The sequence below is a fragment of the Apus apus genome, chromosome 1 (genome assembly GCF_020740795.1).
Source record: "Apus apus isolate bApuApu2 chromosome 1, bApuApu2.pri.cur, whole genome shotgun sequence".
Classification (NCBI taxonomy): Eukaryota; Metazoa; Chordata; class Aves; order Apodiformes; family Apodidae; genus Apus; species Apus apus.
The window spans coordinates 94292917-94312409 of record NC_067282.1 but is presented as its reverse complement, the minus strand read 5'-3'; the positions used below and the strand labels follow the sequence as shown (position 1 = coordinate 94312409).

Genomic DNA, 19493 nt, shown 5'->3' with positions numbered 1-19493 from the left:
CCCAGATCCTCAAAAGTATTCAGGTGCCTAGCTCCTATGACGTGCCTACATAACCTAAGAAGATGGGGCCTACACAACTTGCTCAGCATCATATGGGAAGTATGTGGGAGTCCAGATTTAACACCAGTTGCCCCAAATTTAGAAAGCAGAGCCTCCTTCTTAGACAATACCCTATAAATATACCTAAGAACAAAACAGGAGACATAAGAGCTCAGACCAAAGGTCCATACAGCCCACCATCCTCCTGTCTCCATAGCAGCCAAAGCACACAAGCGGAGAAAGGTACAGGGACAGGGAATCACATGTGATAGCTCCATCTGTACTCTCTCAGCCTCCCCCACTTGCTGCTCAGGGTCTTCCCCAGGCAGAGGAAGCTACTCCTTATTCAGCAACCCTCTGCAGACTTCTCTCTGATGAACTTGTCCACTTTCCCCTGGAGCCCAGGTAACATTTTAACTCTACAGCATAATCTTGCAAGGAGATTCACCTCCTGCTTACACACCGATTGAACAAAGGTCCTAAAGAAAGCAAGGGACATATTGCAACAGTTCTGGATCTCTCCTGAGAAGACAGTGTGAAATGAACTCAATGGCTGCATACTCTGCATTGTACTTCACAGTCTTCAAACTTGTGAGGTCCTGTTGAGGCAATAGAGTAAAAGGAAAGAGCAGAGAAGCAGAAGCAAGGAACTTCTGTGGTCCCACTCAGGCTTCGTCCCAGCAGTGTCACTGTGAGGCTTTGGGCAAATCAGTTCACCTCCCTATACTACTGCTGTGTTTCCACCAGTAAAACAACAGACACACAACCACCTCCTCAAAGAAATAATGAAATGATTCATTAGTTAATGTTGGTACAGAGCTTTCAAGAGGCAAACCAGTGCTACTTGCAGGGAAAGAGCCATATTTTCACAAAGCACAGGCTTAACCTTAAAGGACACGGAATGAATGCAGCTCCCGTGTGCCCACCTGAAGCTGCACACTTTCTTAAGTGCTTTCTGCAGATACTTTCTAGTGTCTAAAAAAACAGCCTCTTAAACAATTATCATGAAGATTAGCCAAAAAAGCCATCAAGAATATGTTTTACAAGGAAGTTTCCTTACTATACAAATAAATGCCAAATTACCCTTTAGAGGCTCTGAGATACATTTTAACCAAAGAGGGTTTTTAAGATTACCTGTGAACCACTCCTGCCCGATGAAGATGTTCAACTGCCAGGATAAGCTGCCGGATATATTTGCGTGCTTCATGCTCCTCAAGCCTTTTTTTCTCGTAGATCTTGTGCATCAAGTTGCCACCAGGGCACAGCTCCATGACAAGGTAGTAGCTGTTTTCTGTTTCCAGTATATCCAGCAGCTGAGCAATGTTCGGGTGGCGGATCATTTGTTGGATCTGCCCTTCCCGTCGCAGATTCTTGGTGACATAGGTGTCCTTTTTGGCTCTTTTCTTGTCAATTACTTTCACTGCCACCTAATGAAAAAATAGAGGAGAGGGGATTGTTAGCAGTCACACCAATGATTTATTGCTTTAACCTTGTATAAACAACCTAAAAAACCACTATCTCTCAAAAGGACGTCAGTCTCAACTGATACACCACGATTCCAGGCACAACTGCTCTGGTCAGAGAAATAGCTGTTTTTCCATCCTCACTGACAATTTCTTTCTTTATTCTCTTGTACAATGACAGACCAAAGTTATTACAAGGAAATAGGTAACAAAGGAGAGGAGACAATCTCGTTAACCATACCCAAACACTTAGCACACTTAGTGCTGGGCATTTATTTTATCTATTTTCCCAGAAAGCCTTCAGGCTGGTGTTGACAAGTTTTAAGTGTCATTTTTGCCTTGTCCTGGTTTTGGATATACAAGTTGAGATTATATGCTTCCATGGTAAGTTTCTTAAACTATAGCCAAGTGTTAGTTTTGCATGATTAAACAAAATAAAAACACACAAGGAAAAACAAAATAATTTTGCTATCACTCTCTTGGCACATTTCTTTTTCCTCTTTTAAAACACACATGAAATATGATTCCCTTGTGACTCCTAGAACTGAGCAACTCTGCAAAATCCAAGAAGGCAAAACTTTTTTTTTTTTTTTTAGTACAAGTTTTAAGTGGCACACCAGCTCACAGCTGTCCAAGTCAACTGAAGCCCATAAGAAACTGAAATACATAATAAAACTAAGGAGACACTGTACCACAACCTACAAAACACCTCTCCAAGTGCTTTCCTTCTCATTGCTGGTGCAGAACACCACATGAGAACAAAAGGATGGGACTGGCTAGGATATCACTCTGTTCTACACCTAAACAATCTGGTTCCTTTCATTGTTTTAATGGATTCACTAAATAGCTGCAATAAAAGTATCTGCCTTTTTCTGCCTCAAATTTATAGACACTCATTTATTGAGATTTCTTATTTAGATTGGGTGCTGTAGACTTCCAGGTCATCTGCACCAGACAAAGATTTAAACAGCTTGTGCCAGGCTCAGCAACAAAAGGCAGCATGGAATCCTCCTCCCAGGCTCCTCCTTTCCTCAGAGCTCTAAAACAAAGGAAGTCCTTCAGCGCACGCACCCAGACCCCTCAGCTCACCCATCATTACCCAAGTGACAGCTGGTTGTTTGTCAGGATGAGGAGGGGGGAACACAGTGCTTGGTATTCCTACATGACAGTGAATTTTACATGATGCGGAAGAGTCTTGTTTACATGAGTACAGGTCCAACAAAACGCACAGAAAATGCCACAACTGCCCCCCCAGACACAGGCACAAAGATGTTGCATCCACATCTCTTCTGTCTGCCTTGATTTGGCCTTGGAGGATCTCCCACATTACCTTACTCCTGCAATAAGAAGGAATAACAAATGTGGGGAAAATCTCCGAGTTTTTTTACCCTAGGCTTAACACCCAGGCAATAGTGCAAGTCCAAGAAGCTTTTCTCCACCTCCAGCTCACACAACATCCCTTTTCAACTATGGCCAACTACATCATGACAATCCACAGCACCGCAGGCTGGTGGGCTTCAGTGACAGGGAGATAAACTTATTCCAAATATATCTGGCTGTCTTCCTAGCTTGACAAAGTGCCAAGCACACATCAAGCACAAGACAGGTCTCAATCTGACTAGCCTTACCTTTATTTTTTCTGCAAGCAAAGGAAAGGTTAAATTAGTGAACATTTTGGTTTTCCTTTAGAGAACAAAAGCCACAAAAATATGGTCTGGAAATGCGACAACAAAAATAAATCCATACCCTTTGACACAAACGCCTTGACTCTAAGTCAAGTTTTATCAGCAAAGGAATTGAAGAATAAAACGAAAGGATTTGGGGCTTCACAGTCTGTCCTAAGAGCCAGAAGTCAATATCGCTGAGCATGCTATTAGCTGGAACTGTTTCTGCTGCTAAAAGATCATTCTGATTAAATACCCTTGATAAAAAGATAATGCTGAACACCACACGAGACAGCTGCCTAGGTGAAGCCCAGAGCAGCATCAGGACCATAAATGCCCGGAAGCTACCTCCCTGACTACTCACATTAAAGAAAGATCATTTAGTCATAAGATAAAACAACAGGTAAATTAGCACTTCACCATTTTTTAAAGCCTCAGGTGATTCACCAAGGAAACAGTCTTAGCATGTTCTTCCATCTAATGAGATAGAACTGAGAACAGAGAGGCTCGTGTGTATTATTTATACAGCAAACCACAGAAGTTATTCTGGAGAGGACAAACAAATTAATGGGTTACAGAAACATGAGATGCCAGATTGTCTGCTGGCAGCACAAAACAATCTTTGCAGAAATGAAAAAAAAAATAACCAAACCAAACACCTGGTATTTTCCACTGCTGCCAGATACAAAACATGCAGTATTAACAGTATGGAGCAGTAATCTGTTCTGCATGTAGGCAAGTCATTCCCAGTTCATTTACCCAAAAAAAGCACACTACTCCATGTGTACACATCTGCTGCCCAGGCTGAGCATGGCTGTGGAGATGGGGCCAACCACCTGAACCCAGGAGATGGAGCCACCTAGGTGACTACTGGATGTCTTTTTCACTATCACAAAGAACTAGTTTTCTGTGCCTTAAGGACAAATCTTTCCCTTGATTTTGGCAGATACTTGGTCAGTAGACCAAATCTGCTGCTGTCCCAGCAGACAAGCAAAGCTGCTTTTGGACGCACTCTTGACTCGGAGCTACCTTTCCTCCTTCAAGGCCCCGTGCATTGGGGCCAAGAGATCCACCAGCACAGCTGACAGAGCTGACAAGGGTGGGAATAAAAGTTTTGTTTTGGCTTTGCATTAGGGGAAAAATAAGAGTAAAACACAGGGTAAGGCTACATCTCCCACACCTTCGGTGCAATATTGCTTGCCCCTGGGACAGATGTGCGTGGGACCTTGTGTCCTCACCTAGGTCCATGCTGCAGCACGGGGCACCCTGGAAATAACTCAAGACAGAGGCTGCCTCACCCCCTCTGCCCTGTCTCAGGGACTATTCAAAAGCCAAGGTCTTTAAAAGAAACCTCTATGTAACTAAAGAAGTATTGTAGTTGTCATGTACTGGGTTTGCACTGCAAGGTTTTGAGGTTTTGGTAGCAGGGCAGCTACAGGAGTGGTTTCTGTGAGAAGATGTTAGAAGCTGCCCCCATGTCCAATACAGACAATGCCAGCTGGATCCAAGACAGAGCTGCCGCTGGCCAGATGGTGATAGCGCCTCTGTGATAACATATTAAAAAAACCCAACAGCCTGTGCAATTGCAGCTGGAGAGACGCATGAGAGTATGTAAGAGAAACAGCCTGCAGACATGCAAATCAGTGAAGAAGTGGGAGGAGGATGTGCTCCAGGCTCTGAAGCAGAGATTCCCTTCCAGCCCATGATGAAGATCATGACGAGGCAGACTGTCCCCCTGCAGCACATTGAGTTTAATGCAGGAGCCCATGCTGGAGCAGGTTTCCTGGCAGGACTTGTGACCTTCGGGGGAACCCGCGCTGGAGCAGTCTGTTCCTGAAGGACTACACTCTGTGGAAGGGACCCACGCTAGAGCTGTTTGTGAAGAACGGCAGCCCATGGGAAGGACTCATGTTGGAGGGGTTTGTGGAGGGCTGCCTCCAATGGATTGACCCCATGCTGGAGCAGGGGAAGAGTCTGAGGAGTCCTCACCCTGAGGAGGAAGGAGTGGCAGAGACAATGTGTGACAAACTGACTGCAACCCCCATCCCCTGACTTCCTGTAGGAGAAGGCAGTAAAGAAACTGGGAGTGAAGTTGAATCTGGGAAGAAGGGAAGGTTGGGAAAAGGTGGTTTTTAAGATTTAGTTTTTATCTTTCATTACCCTTCTCTTATCTGACTGTTAACAAATTAAACTAATTTCCCCAAGTCGAGTCTGTTTTGTTCATGACAGTAACTAGTGGGTGATCCCTCCCTGTCCTTATCTTGACCCAAGAGCCTTTTATTCTATTTTCTCACCCCTGTCCAGCTGAGGAGGGGAGTGATAGAGAGGCTTTCTTGGGCTCCTGGTGTCTAGCAAGGTCAACCCACCACAACCCAATCACACAAACAGCCTTTCAACTTCCATCCAGACATTCTCCATAATAGCTTCCAGCTTTTGTTCCCCTCTGCTCCTCCTCAGTCTTCCTCCTTACTACTCCTTTTGTTTACTCTTTTGTCCTTCCAGACAATGCCCTTCCCCTTGCACCGTAGTTCTTTTTGCTTTCTTGTAGCATCACATTGCTTTCCTACATTAAATGCATCCCATGGTACAAGGGATGTGCAAAGGGAGATCAGCACTCTCAGCAGAGCTTCTGTGGGTTTATTTTGCTTGAGTTTCTTGGATTTTCCTCCAATTTACAATTTACTCTGAAGCATATAGATGAAGTCTAGGGATTGAACTCTGCACTCAGTTGCTCCAGGGTTGATCTAGCTAAATATCCCTGATTCATCCAGTGCTAGACCAAGGTAAGGGAAGACCAAACGTGCCCAGACACATTTATTATACACAGCCTCCTGTATGGTGTAGATGTGTGTGCACACACCTGAAAATTACATTCATGCAAAAGGAAAAAAAATTAGTAGATAAAATACAGTAGATGTTAAATAACCATAAAATAAACACGTTCAAGCTTTCATAGCCTACTCAAAACATGCCAAGTATTCAGCTTTGCTCTTCCAAGTTTCAAGTAGGGGTTCTCTGTCTCTGCATCATGCCTATCTCCTGACTTGAATTCCTGGCTAATATTGGCACAGGAATAAAAAATAAATGATAAAGCAAGTAATTACTCTCAATATGTAGCAATAGTGGCTCTTGACATTCAACACTTTGCTTTTGGCTAAACCTTTGCTGTGTAAATAAATACATGGTTTGGGTTATTCTGTGTTATGAGATACAAAGATGAGTAATAGGCCATATTTTTGGTTCCTGAGTCCTAGAATTACACTGTTGGAATGAATTACTTTCCTGAAGTTTATGGTGTGACACATCATATGAGCAATTGCTGCTTCTCTCAATAGTCGCACTAAAATAGTTCAGGATGGGCTAAAGCATACCAAAACGGAGGTGAGGGGGAACTGCAAACACCACTCTTCACAGATCCCTGGAGGAGATGGTGACATTGCTTGCAGAACCAAGCAGCTAAAACACCATCAGCAAATACAGGCACGTGTCATCACCCAAACAAAGGCACGTGTTGGACACACATGGGCGGGAGGTTTTTTGCCAGCTAGTGTTTTAGGAGGGTTTGTGAATCTGCAAGAGAGAGTCGGTGGGGGGAAGAGGAGCTGGCTGGCACCAAACGGCACAAAAACAGTCAAAGCAAGGCCCTGAGAAAAAAAGCAAGAAGGGACATTTTAAAGAACCAAACGTTGCCTGGAGAAACCTGGGAGCCAGGGCTTCGGTTGCTAGATCACTGCTGCATCCAGAGAAAACACATTTGCATCATCTTTTTAAACAGTCATACCTCAACATATGAAATTGCAACAAAGCATAGAAGGTGGCTCACAGATCATAAGGATGCTTTGGGGTAGTGTCCATATGCCCACGGCAAGGGGCACATTTCACTCCAGGCAGCCCCCCAGACCTGCATCCCAATAGCATGCTAAGTCCATGGAGCTGGTGACAGGTCTGCTGCACCAGGCAGGAAGAACTTCCAGGTGCTCAGTGGGCAGAAGGCAAAGTCATCTTCTCCCCCTCCCCTTCTGCCTGCTATTTATAACGCTGCCAGTGACACTTGGAAAGATCACAGGTCAAGAAGCAGTGCTTTTGTTAGTGAGAGAAAGATGTTTGCTTACCCAGCGGATATGCAAAGGTCTACTTAGATCATTGCCTGACTGCTCTGAAGCAGTGCTGTTTGTCAGCCTGCAGCCCAGTCTTACTGAGAGATTTTTCTTTGAACCAACCCTCCATAAATACTCCTCAATGCTGGAAGTCTGCTTTGAAAACTTGTGGTTTTCAGCTTCTGTGTACTTCAATAAGAAATTCAAGGCATGGTCCACCTGCACTGTACTGCTGATGGGAAACCAAGTGTTGGATACCAGGATGAAGCTGAACACAAACCAAATAATATTGGAGGGAGGATCCAAGCCTGTTGTAGAACTTACTTTCAATTACATACAAAATTGATGGAAGGCAATCGGGCTTCTGTAAGCGATGCTCCCTCACTAAAAGTGCTCAAGGCCAGGTTAGATGGGAGCTTTGAGCAAAGTGGTCTAGTGGGAGGTGTGGGTTTGGCAGTGGGGGTGTAACAAAATTATCTTTAAGGTCTCTTCATCCTATGATTCTATGATTTTGTTTTTTGGTTGGCTCTTCCCCCAACTCCCCGCCCAAAGCTGCAAAGAGCTTTACTCAAGCCATGGTTTTACAGTAAAACATCAAACCCTCTACATGGCTTTCCATTCAAAGCTCAAGCTTTGACCAGCTTAAGACACATCATGACTTCACCTGAAAAAAAAACAAGTAACAACCATATGATCAGCAGTGACTTAAGTTACACAGTACATTAGCACTTGAGGAGACCAGGTCTGAGTTCAGCCTTGGGTTTCTTGCTTGCTAGATAGGATGTCTTTGCACAGGCTGCCTCTTGGCAAAAGGAAACACCTCAATGGCAGCAAACCTTCCTGTTTGCTAAAAAATAGGTTTTCTCAATGGTCTGTTTGCTGAGTTAAAGTCAAGAGGTCTTGAACAATGCTCACGTCAGATGCTTGCAGCAATATCCAGAGAACAGCTTCATAGTAATGTCCTTGACTAGCAAAATAATGTTATAACATGTTTAACTTTACAGAGAACAGAAGACAGCACATGACCTTGCAAAACCAGGGTATGATGTTTTGAGGACTTAAGTTTTCCCCACTTATCCAACCACTTGAATTGTTTCCTTCTGCAAATTCTCGCCTAACTTTAAATGAAGAGGAAGGCAGTTCCTGCCAAAGGGAGCTCCAGCTGAATTGAGAGGAAACTGGATTGAATAAGAATCCAGCAGGCACTGTGGGATTTGGCCAGGAGACCAACACAGCATAAGAGAAGCAACTTCAACTGTTGGAGGGACAACCTCCCGGCCTTTTTTTTTTTTCCATCTTCTTTGATTTTCTTTTCTGTCCTCTTTCCGCAAGTCTGCTTCCAACAGACCTTCTGGAGATGATGCCAAGTCAGGCAGCAGTGCCGACTCTCAGCATTGTCCTGGGCCATGGGCCATTGGAGGCCTGGTGCTCCCTGACCATTCAGACATAGTTCAGAGCTGCAGGCTACAGAGTGCAGCTGGGGGGACAGTCAATGGGAAGGCCTGAGACTTGGACTTCTGCACCTAAACCCACAAAACTTTACTGACTGGTTTAAGCTTAGCCAGGAGACTGAGACAAAGAACCAGACCATGTAGTTATTTTACAGCCAGCATTAGTGCAAAGCCATTTCCAGCTCTTTTTGAAGTGCCCAAGAAGGCTCATGCAATGAATTAGTTTTATTTTCTTCCTTCCTTTCAGTGATAGCTCTCTGGCACCACTTGTAGCTTGCTTTGTATTTAGGACTGTCCTCACCAGAAAAATCTGAGCCTAATTTTCAAAAGCAGCTGGTGATTTTGGGTGGCCAATTCAAATAATATTAAACAGACCTAACTGTGAAGCCTGCGCAATTGTCAACACAGTCCTGAAAGCAATCCCTTCAAGGGTATCTCAGTTTAGGTAACCAACCAGCCAGACACACAACAAGTTGCTTTTCACAACTGAATCCAAGGATTAGAAAATGCCAGCTTCATTCCCTGGGTAGCATTTATTCTTTCCTTTAGCCATTACAGCTTAGCAAATGTTACAGAAGAGAAAAGGAACAAATTTTTATCCACAGCAAGTTCCAATATCTTAAGAAATAAAGCATTAAAGGATCATCCAAGCAAATGCACACTAGAAATCAATAAACTGTTCACCATCAGAAGGGACCACACATGTCCGACTCAGGACAGAGTGAAATCACAGCTCTTCTGTTAGGACTGTCAGACATGGAGAAGTCAAGATCCCATCACAGAAACAGACTTAACTTTCACCATGGGACTGAACACAATGAAACTGTAGGAAAAGTAACGTTCTTGATCATTTGCCAAATTAACTTGTGGCCCATACCACAATTCAGAGAAACTGCCTGAAGAGGCTCCTGGGGTGGCATTTTTGGTGGGACTTCCTTTGGCTTTCCTGCTTGGCTCCCTAGCTACCATCCTATTTACCTCTCAAGAACCACTTTGAAAGAAAACTGCAGATAATTTCTATGACTATCACTAGAATGTAACCACTTGCTAACTGTGCTGCTTACAGCTTACGCATTCATGTCAAGGAAGCCAGCAATTGTCCAAACCCACAGCCATATGTTATTGCAGACTCTTCCACAAGAATAAGGCCTGTCCTATTTATCAACATTAGAAAAGGTCAACCCTTCAGTGATGGCCATTTGGTACCTTTTATGCCTTGTATGCTTGCTACAAACATAAAAGGGGGGATAGAGACTGAGTTAAACATGTACATGCATGTGCACATATATGCACTGTGAAAAGGCTGCTTGGTAGCTATACAATTAGGGATGCATTGAAGTTTTATGTGAAATGAGAAGTATCATCCCTTTGCTTCACACTTGAGTGGCAATGTTGGGTCTTTGATAGTTTTTTTTATCTGCTCTTTGTAGGACACCTGAATATATGAGTTTTGTTTTGTATTTGCTCTGGCTTTAGTAAAATCAGCAATCAAAAAAGATAGACAGGAGTCATGTCTGTTGAAGTATTCTCCTTCCTTCTGAGTCTCTGGCAGTGTAAGCAAAGAGTTTGGAGCTCAGCAATACATAAAACCAGCTGCTGTAGAGACAAGCACCGGATAAATGTCTCAGTAGGCAGGAGGCCACTCTCTCTGTTGGCAGACTAGGCAAAGTCAGGAAAGCTTGAAATCAGCCCTGAAGAAATAAAAACTCTTCTAAATAAGAAAGTAGCTCTGAGTATGCTCACTCAAATGTTTCAGATTCAAGACACCTTGAGCGGAAAGAACAAAATTGCCAGAGGATAAACAAATCTTACCATTACCTACAGCCCAAAGACGACAGTATCCAGAAACGCAGAAAAGGATTCAGGAGTACTTTAGATAAGCAAATGAACATAAGCCCTCTTGATGCCACAGCCAACTTAAACATAATCCCTCAAAGCATAAGCAGGATGTATTTGTAACCATAAGAAAAGGCATTAATTACACCTGTCCAAGACGCTGGGGGCTATTATTAGATTACTGTATCCACTTCTGGTGCCAATAATTAAAAAATTATGTTAAAAATTTGGAAAAAGTTCTGAAAAGAGCTTCAAGAACAGTCTGAGGTCCAAGAACTGTTCGTCGTAGTAACTGAGTGAAGCTCAAAATATTTAATTAGGAGAATGTTAAACACTGACTTAATGATTTTCTGCAAGTACCGACATAAGGAAAAGATTTCTGATAACAGAAAGCTCTTTAATCTAATAAAATAAAAATTAACTTCCCAAAAGGTAAATTGGGCAAACTCAGGCTATGAACACGATCCATGTTTTCTTTAGGTGGGGTGAAGTAATGATAGAAACATCTTATCTTATAGAGATGAATGTAGATTGTGAATTTTTCCTCCCTCTCTTAAAAGTATGCAATAACTCAACAAAACATTTATACAGCTACTCCTTTGGAGAAGACTGGGCTCATCTTATACAGGAACTCAGGCTGGATGATTTGCTGGGATCCCTTTGGGCCCCAGTGCCTGTACATATGCAGAGTCTCTAGTCCCTGCAGAGAGTGGCAGGACACAAGGCACAACATAGGAGGATGGGGGATGACCTCTGCAAGACGCTCGGGGAACCGTCAGCAGTCACATCAAGAGATACAAATTTTGCAGGCTCTCTCTGACATCCTTGCTGGAGCTCCCCAGTGCAGAAGACATGAAGTGTCATGAGGAGTCATGCAAATATTGATACTGCTGCAGACAGCCCAACTCACCCACGGCTCAGCTGCCAACTGTTTTGGCACAGTCAGATTAGCGTTTCCACAGGGAGACGGAGTTTTCATGTGTCGAGACACTGGTGTTTGTAAGGACATGCTATGGGATTGCTCTCACTATGCTAAGACCAAGGGCAGACCACAAGAAGCACAGAATATTAGGGGTTGTAAGAGACCTCTGAAGATCATCAAGTCCAACCACCCTGCCAGAGCAGGACCAAACTAGGGCAGGTAATTCAGAAAGGCATTCAGAGAGGTCTTGAAAGTCTCAGAGAAGAAGACTCCACAACCTCGCTGGGGAGCCTGTTCCAGTGCTCTGTAACCCTCACAGTAAAGAAGTTCTTCCTCATGTTGAGGTGGAACTTCCTGTGCTCGAGTTTGAGTCCCTTGCCCCTTGTCCTATCACATGGCAGACATGAAGAGAGGTTGTCCCTACCTTCTTGATGCCCAGCCTTTTGAAGGCGTTAAGACTGTCAGTATCACAAGCCTGTGTGCATGAGCTCCTCAAGGCTTCCCCAACCTCTACCTTAGTGCCCTTCCACACAGTACGGCATTCCCCAAACTTCTGCAGTTTTTCCTCCCCTTTCCTCTTATTTCAATCAGGAAGGAAAGAAACAGAGTGGGGTAACTGCTGATTTAACACATGATTAACGCCTTGTCCGATGTGGTCCATTTCCACAGAGCAGGTCAGCTTCACAGGAGGAGAGCTGTTCTTGGCCATATCTTTCTTCAACATGTTTTTTACTTCACAAAATATTTATGGGTAACTGAATGCCATACTTCATGGGCAACAATTGTTATTCTTTCCTGGACATACTTCTGCTTTGCTATTTCTGTAAAACCAGCTGCCCCCTTCGCCCTCATCTTCTGCTTCATACCCTTCTTAAACAGCTGAAAGACTACTGGCATTTCTGCCACCTGAAACGGCAGACTTTTAGACCACAGTGACCTCCTGCAGATGGTTTTGAGGCAAGGGGGGTGCTGCAATTCTACCCATACCCAGCCACTCTGAAAAGAAACCCCCAAGAATTATGCTTTCCCTTGGTGCTGTATATCCAAAGCAGCAGGATTTGTACAACACATGGGTGGCACAGGGTCAGAGGACAACCTGGGAAATAGGAATACATGTGGCTACAGCACAGCCCCATCCATGGGGAGGAACACATGACTTGTCTTGAGCAGGTCATGGAGAGGATCTGTCTTGCCTTTGGCAGAAATAAATCAATTCCAGTGACCCTTCAGTGCCCTCTTGGTCAACTAATTAATGGAGTAGCCATAACTGCATCCCCCAAGGGAAAGGAGCACATTTTTACCTCCCTGGCCTCTAAAGATATCTACACAAGTCAAGAGAGATTACGCAGAGACTGATGGAAGCAGAGGCGGCAGAAAGCCAGACGCAGAGATACACAAGAGTGCACTGAAGAGGTTCCAAAAGAAATCATTATGAGCTTGTCAAAAACAGCCTCTGGGCCAGAGACATCCTCTGAAAGGAGAAACTGTGTCTCTGGGCCAGATGGGTTTGCCTTGCCATTGACATGCAAAATGTTCATTAAGTATCCCTTTCCAAATATTTGCAATTTTTCAGAAAAGGGCTATTTCAGCCCTGTTCATAAGGTACAACTGACATGCTTAAACACTGCCCAGCACTTAGGATGAAAGCTCTTTGAACTCAAGGTATGATCAGCTAACAGGAAAGAAGTTTTTCAGGGCCTGTCCCACAAGAGCATGGGGACCCTGATGTGCAGTCACTACGGCAGATGGAAACAAACTGCTACACAATGGGGGTCCTTTTCCACCCAGATGTGGCCTGAATAGGCTGTCAGGACAAGAAGCAGCCACCAGAGCAGAGGCATGGCAGGGCATGGTTGATGCCTTGGTTGCAAGTGTACCGTATCCCACCCAGCTGTTTCTGATAAACCACAACTTGCCTTCCTAATGCTGAAAACTTCTTCTGTCACAGCGAGATGGATGATCTCAGGTTATGTGTGGCGAAGCAAATGCAGAGGAGCGATACCAAATGACACTCCTCCAAGACTGATCCCTGCAGAAGAAATCTGGCAGCTAATGCTGCTTCCCATTTTCCTGATCATGGACTCATAATGCACTTCATGTTAGTCCTTGTTTCACATTCTAGTGATCAAATGCATAACTGGACTTATGGAAGACTAAGTGTCCCTGATTTAAAGCACTTTAATACCAAAATAGCTTTATGACTTTAAGGAGGAAAAAAAGCTCTGTAAACAAAAACCCAAGAGCCACTGCTCTGGAGACCTAGGCAATACCCTCCTTTATAGTGTTTTAAAACACAGTCAAGATAATATTTACAACTGTTGGGAGCCAAGAAAAAGGTGTCTCCAATGAAGTTTTCATATATAAATAATATGTTCTCTCCCTTAGCTCTGTGAACATAATTCACAGAAAATAAATTTATTCTCTGAAAAAAATGTTTCTATGACAATCTTTCACAACAGGCAGGGAGCAAAAGAACTTCATTATATAAAACTTATCTTTTTTTAGTTCTCTTTGTTGCGATGATTTTTCTCACAGCACTAGTAGCACTGATCTTGCACTACAAATGAGAAAAGCCCTGTTGGGACTAGGATTAAAGGTGCTGGATCTAGAGTTCAGCAGTGCAACAGAGGAACAAAGCATTGACAGAAAAGGAAACTTTGGTCAGGACAACACTAGCTTCCTACTTATTTTTTGCAGGTGGTCTCCTTGGGGCACCCACAGTACCTCCTCCCAGACTCTCCACGAGGAGGAGGTTTGATCCTGCTCCCTGCAAGCAAGGATCCTAAATGCAGAACATCACACAGGTTTTGTAGGGACTCACCTCACCTTAGAAACAGGTACCTCTGCCCCAGCATGGGTCTCACAGCCACGTTTGCAATGGTGGCTTCTCCCTTACTCCAGTAAAGCTTACTGGAAACACCTACCCAGCTCTCTCCATCAGCACAACCAACATCAGTCCCACTGATGACATTGGAACCACTGGATTTGTACCCTCCAGGAGATCAGCGACCAGACAACCCATCCAGGAAGCACAGCAGATAGAACCACAGAATTGTGAGGCTTGGGCTTTGGGCTCTTCAGCTTATCTGAAAAATAACAGTTAAGCCAAACTGGAGCTGCAGCAATGCAAAGTGTGGCTCCATGGCAAGCAGAGAGTATTTGAGACAGTCTGAATCTAGGCAGTACTGGTTTGCTTTGGTTGTATCCCATGCTGCTGGGTGAGCACAAACACAGCAATCCACCTAATTCTTCTTCTGGCTGGCATCTACCCAGTCATTGGCTTTGTACAATTTTAGATGCTTCTCCATAACCTTGAAGAGTGGCATAGTCAGCACATAAACTCTCCAGTCATTTTATATTACTGTTCATACAACACAACAGCTTAGGTTTTAGACAGACAATTACAATTCAGTCGCCAGGAGACTTGGCACACCATCTCACAACTGCTTTCCTTCTAGGGTTATAACCTTGTGATGAGTAAGTGCTGCTCATTAATAACCTCCATTTTCCCACTTGCAGGAAAACAGCTAACTCATGAGGGTGGAGAAGCAGACACCTAATGTGCTACAACTGCTTAAATGCATGAAGCTACAGTAGCATTCTCCAACTCACTGGCAAAAAAAGGAGGTATGGCAAACTGCAAGACGGTAGAACGCAAGATGTGTTTTAATTACCACGACATTTATAGGTAACACATGCCTACAAAAACAGGCACACAGATTACGCACCATTAAACATGTTAAAAATACAATACTTGCAAGAACAAATACAAGGATCCAGATGTGAGCGTTGCATAAGAACTACACCTGGTGTCAATTCAACCTAAACACTCAGCTTCCCTCAATCCTGCATACACCACTAAAATTATACCAGTCTATACGGAAAGCAGCACATTGCTGACAAGCACTGTTAGCAACATCCTTAAAACTGCTGAATGTAAACTTGAAAGCAGATTATCTCAAGAGGATAAGCAACTGCCACATGTGCATGAATTCAGCTCATTGCAGAACACGTTGCAAGCTACAGCTGAAAAATATTAAAGCAATCTTCCTGGAAGACAGACAGCACTAATGAACTGGCTCTCTTGCCTGTTAAAGCCCATTCCCACTTAGGCCAAGTATGCAATGTAGAAAAGGGTTAGAGGGAAGAGCGTGGCTTTATAACAAGTGCCCAATGCAACTGGTTATTCTCCAGACGAACAAACTGTTAGCAGGTGATCATATAGCAAAATGAGCAGATAGGTGGACATCAGAAGTCTGGCATTTGTTCTGCCTTATGCTCAAATTCTTGAATGCTCCATAACACGTATCAGGGACCACTATGCTGACACAGCAACCTATCTTCTGGTTCAGCTTCCAGCCAAGTCCTCACTGATGCCATTGCAACCATGACATTGTCCTTCAAATAATTTTCTGAAGTATCATATATTAACAAAATAATGTTTAATAGCTTCAGTTCAAATTATGCATCTGCACACACACACCCCTCTGTGAAAAAAATAGTGTCAAAGCTGTGCAAGCAAGGAAATATCAAAAATCAGGCTGCAGAAATACCCTCATTTCATTCCCTTGGTGCATATAATTAAGTGCAGCATATCATCCAGGTGGAACAGTTGGCAGCTGTTAATAAAAGTGAGCAGAATTCTGGGAGAAAGCCACCATGCAGATCTGCAGTAAGCACTTTTCAAAAGTGTGGGGTTTTTTATAGAGATAAAATGTAAAAATACATAGAGAAACAGGCAAGAAGAGAACGACTAATTCAATAGTTACAGTGAGAGAACAAACACATCTAGGAAACTGATAAGTCTCACTGGAGGAAGAACATAAAATAACAGATCACATTTCAAATTAAGATCCCGTGGCTTTACCCTCTGAGACACTGAAATCAATTAAGACATTCCAAGTTTTACAGTTTCACCTACAACCTCACGATATTTGAGGGAGAAAAAAAGGGTTGAACTGAAAGATCATTGACGACTCAACCCTTGTTTGCAATAAAGTAACTGCCTGGCCTATTTGTCTGGCAAGATGGTTTGAAAGCAAAAGTGATCCTCACACACACACATGGCCCCCAAGTCAGAAATCAGACAAATGTAAGGATCCTAGAACTATGTATGACTGTATACCAAAATTTCCAGGTTTTAAGCCAGTACTGCTGCTTGGACAATCCTGGATCTTAAGATGCAGACAAGGTTGATAACAGCAAGTCCTGGCACAGAAGCCCTCAACCGGAAGCCCCCTCAGCACTGGTTTCCCCAGTGAAGAGCAGTGATGTTGCAGGGGGAGACACAGTTACTAAAAGCATTAATGGGGCAAGATACCACCTGCCAACACATGCAAAGGCCTTTGGCCAGCAACTCTTCATTCCCTGAAGTCTGCGGTGGCGGACACAGGGAAAAGACAAATTTACTCAAGGCAAAATTAACGCTGTGATATGTGAAGGTGCATTACGGCATCGTAGCATCTGTTGCTGTCTTCTGGAACCACTTTTATCCACACTTTCCTGTGTCCACCTGCCTATATCCTCTTAAATGATTTCTCAAAGATAGAAATTGTGCAAAAAGTGTCACTCCAGCCTATGCTTTGGGTACCAGGTCCTAATGGGCTGAGATGAGAGTTGCCTCCTCCATCGTACCCGAGAAGGGGATGGAGGGGTCTGCAGCAGGAGGAGGCTGCAATGGAAAAGGTGGGGTGCAGGGCCAGGGACCAACACGGACTTCTCTATACTCTCACCTGTGTAAGCACTGCTTAAAATGCTTAAAACTAGCGTGCCTAGTCATGGGAAACATTTTAGGAGGACTGGCTGATGTAGAGCAGTCATATAACCTGCCTGACCACTGCTCCACCTCCCATCTACTCCCTGGCAGTGGCTTCAAGCCCCAGTTGCTCCACACCCACTGAAAAGGCTGGGAGATGCACTGTTCTCCCCATGCTCATTGAAAAGTGCTTGAGAAAGCGGAGGCAGGGCCCAAGCTTGAACAGAAACACTGCTGCTATGCTGGTGTATAATTCTGCATAATGCACACAGCAGAGGACAGCCATGCAGGTGCATTTTAGAAACAGCACCCTCCTTCCAGGAGGAACTCCCAGGACAAAAAAGAGGCATTTTCAGCTCTGCAGGGAGACTGCTCTGCCCACCTACCCACCCCAGCACCTGCAGAGTGCCCAAATATAAATCTTCTGTTTAGTTTTTTAATTACTTCTTTCATACAGAAATGTATTTGGAACACAAACTCTTCTGTGAAAGAGCCATTTTTAATACCAATTGCTTTGTCTTCAATGAAGAAACTGGTAAATTGTATTTTTAGCCACTGCTTCCCACTGTTGCAGAGAGCCACTTGACTAACTGTAACTAGAAGTGTTCCTTTTTCAGGTTTAACAATAGCACTAAAGAAAACGCTAAACAAATTTTGTGGTGGATGAGAAATCAAATGAATCAATTTGCCTCAATGACTTTTTTATAGTGCTAAAGATTACGCTTAAAGGCAGTTAATTGTAATCTCAGTTCAAGTTTGTTTATAATAACTTTGGCTCAGTATATTGTCAATCAATGTCAGTTCGCAACACTATATATACGTATATATGGAGTTATTTGGACATTTCATCGGGTTCCACAGCAGATAAGACAAATCTATTTGATCTACTCACAGAGCCCCATATCACCCCCACTGCAGTGTTGGCAACATAATCTCAGCTGTCTAAAAATGCAAAAAATCACTACCTTGTGATATCTACCTTTGCCCAGTTCCTGTTGCCCAGCGATTGACCCTTCTGAGCCCCAAGCAGAAGGCTTGAAACAATCTGAGAGTATATTGTGCACAGGCTCCCAAAGTTAGCTGAATACAGCTAACTCAGCAGGGTTCCAGAGCCACAATTTAAAGCTAAATTGGCTTGCTCTTCATAGAGGAACTATGTTTCCTCAGGATTAGCAATAAAGACTGCCTGAGCTGATCTGACAAATCAGCCTTTTACCCAAAAATGTCAGATTATAGGCTGTGATATATTTATTCAAAAGCAAGGGAAAGAATAATCTGTTCAACATTCTCCTGTGCTCAGCTAAAATACACTTAATTGCATCAGGCACTACCAAACATTTTTCAAGCCCAGAAAATAATAACATGCCTGACATTATGGCAACATAAACTGCAAGAAGTACCATAAAAGGTTTGATTTAAAGTCCAATGCTAAAGACATTCACAGGGAAGGTTTAAAAATCTCACCTTAGCTCACCCTCTTGTGCTCAGGTGCCCATGGGAGCTGCCGATTCCTGTCCCACACAGGTCAGTCAAAACGCATCGTCCATCAAACTGCCCTCAAAGCAGCTGGTAAAGTAACTAGTGTTTGGCCTGCAGTATGTAACATCTCATGCTCTCTTGAAGACCTCTTTAGCTTCTAGCAATTTCAGGGTGAGGTAATGGCAGATTTTTGGCATCTGCTCCACATTGCCTTGATTCTGTACAATGCATCGTGTCAGTGCGATGGATCCGAGCCGAGCTGGGGACTCATTAATCCACAGATTTCATTTCTAAACACACAATTTTCTGAAACAGTAATGCGCATTAACTCCTACAGAGTTGCTGAAGTCTGCTGCAAATCAAAACCTGTTTGGGCCCCCCTTGCTGAAGTTAGATATTGCAGTGACCATAAGAGCCCAGGCTCTGCCAAAACAGCTACCAGACATTAGTAGCAAGACCCCTACTTTACAATATTATGGCAATTTCATTGAAATGTAGGTAATGCCCTTTCTCAACAACAGCTTTACAAGACAAAAATCAGATGTCAATTTTTTTGTTTCTTTTTTTTTTCTTTCAAAATATATGCAGGAACTAATCCTGGAATAATAGGCTCATAAAACATCAGCTTAGAAAAATGCAGCAATTACACCGATCCAGCAAGCTGTCCACGGGAGGTGGCTTTGTTTCCACAATTTGCTTCACTCAACTCCACTTGCAAACATATTAAGTATACACTCCTGCAGATTAACTTTTCCTCTGCAAGTGAGCATGCTGAAAGACTATACAT

The 19493-nt window shown here is 43.5% G+C and overlaps 1 protein-coding gene across 3 annotated transcripts in view; it reads right to left on the bottom strand.

Moving 5' to 3' along the window:
• Positions 1-19493, bottom strand: part of HUNK (hormonally up-regulated Neu-associated kinase) — a 57125-nt gene that overhangs the window by 34795 nt on the left and 2837 nt on the right. For 2 of the 3 annotated variants that reach the window (XM_051607965.1, XM_051607966.1), the window contains exon 2: positions 1174-1466. In XM_051607965.1, the coding sequence (XP_051463925.1) occupies positions 1174-1466 (293 nt within the window). Of the gene's footprint in view, positions 1-1173; positions 1467-18691; positions 18744-19493 lie in introns of those variants that run through there. The other variant, XM_051607967.1, reaches the window with a different exon arrangement.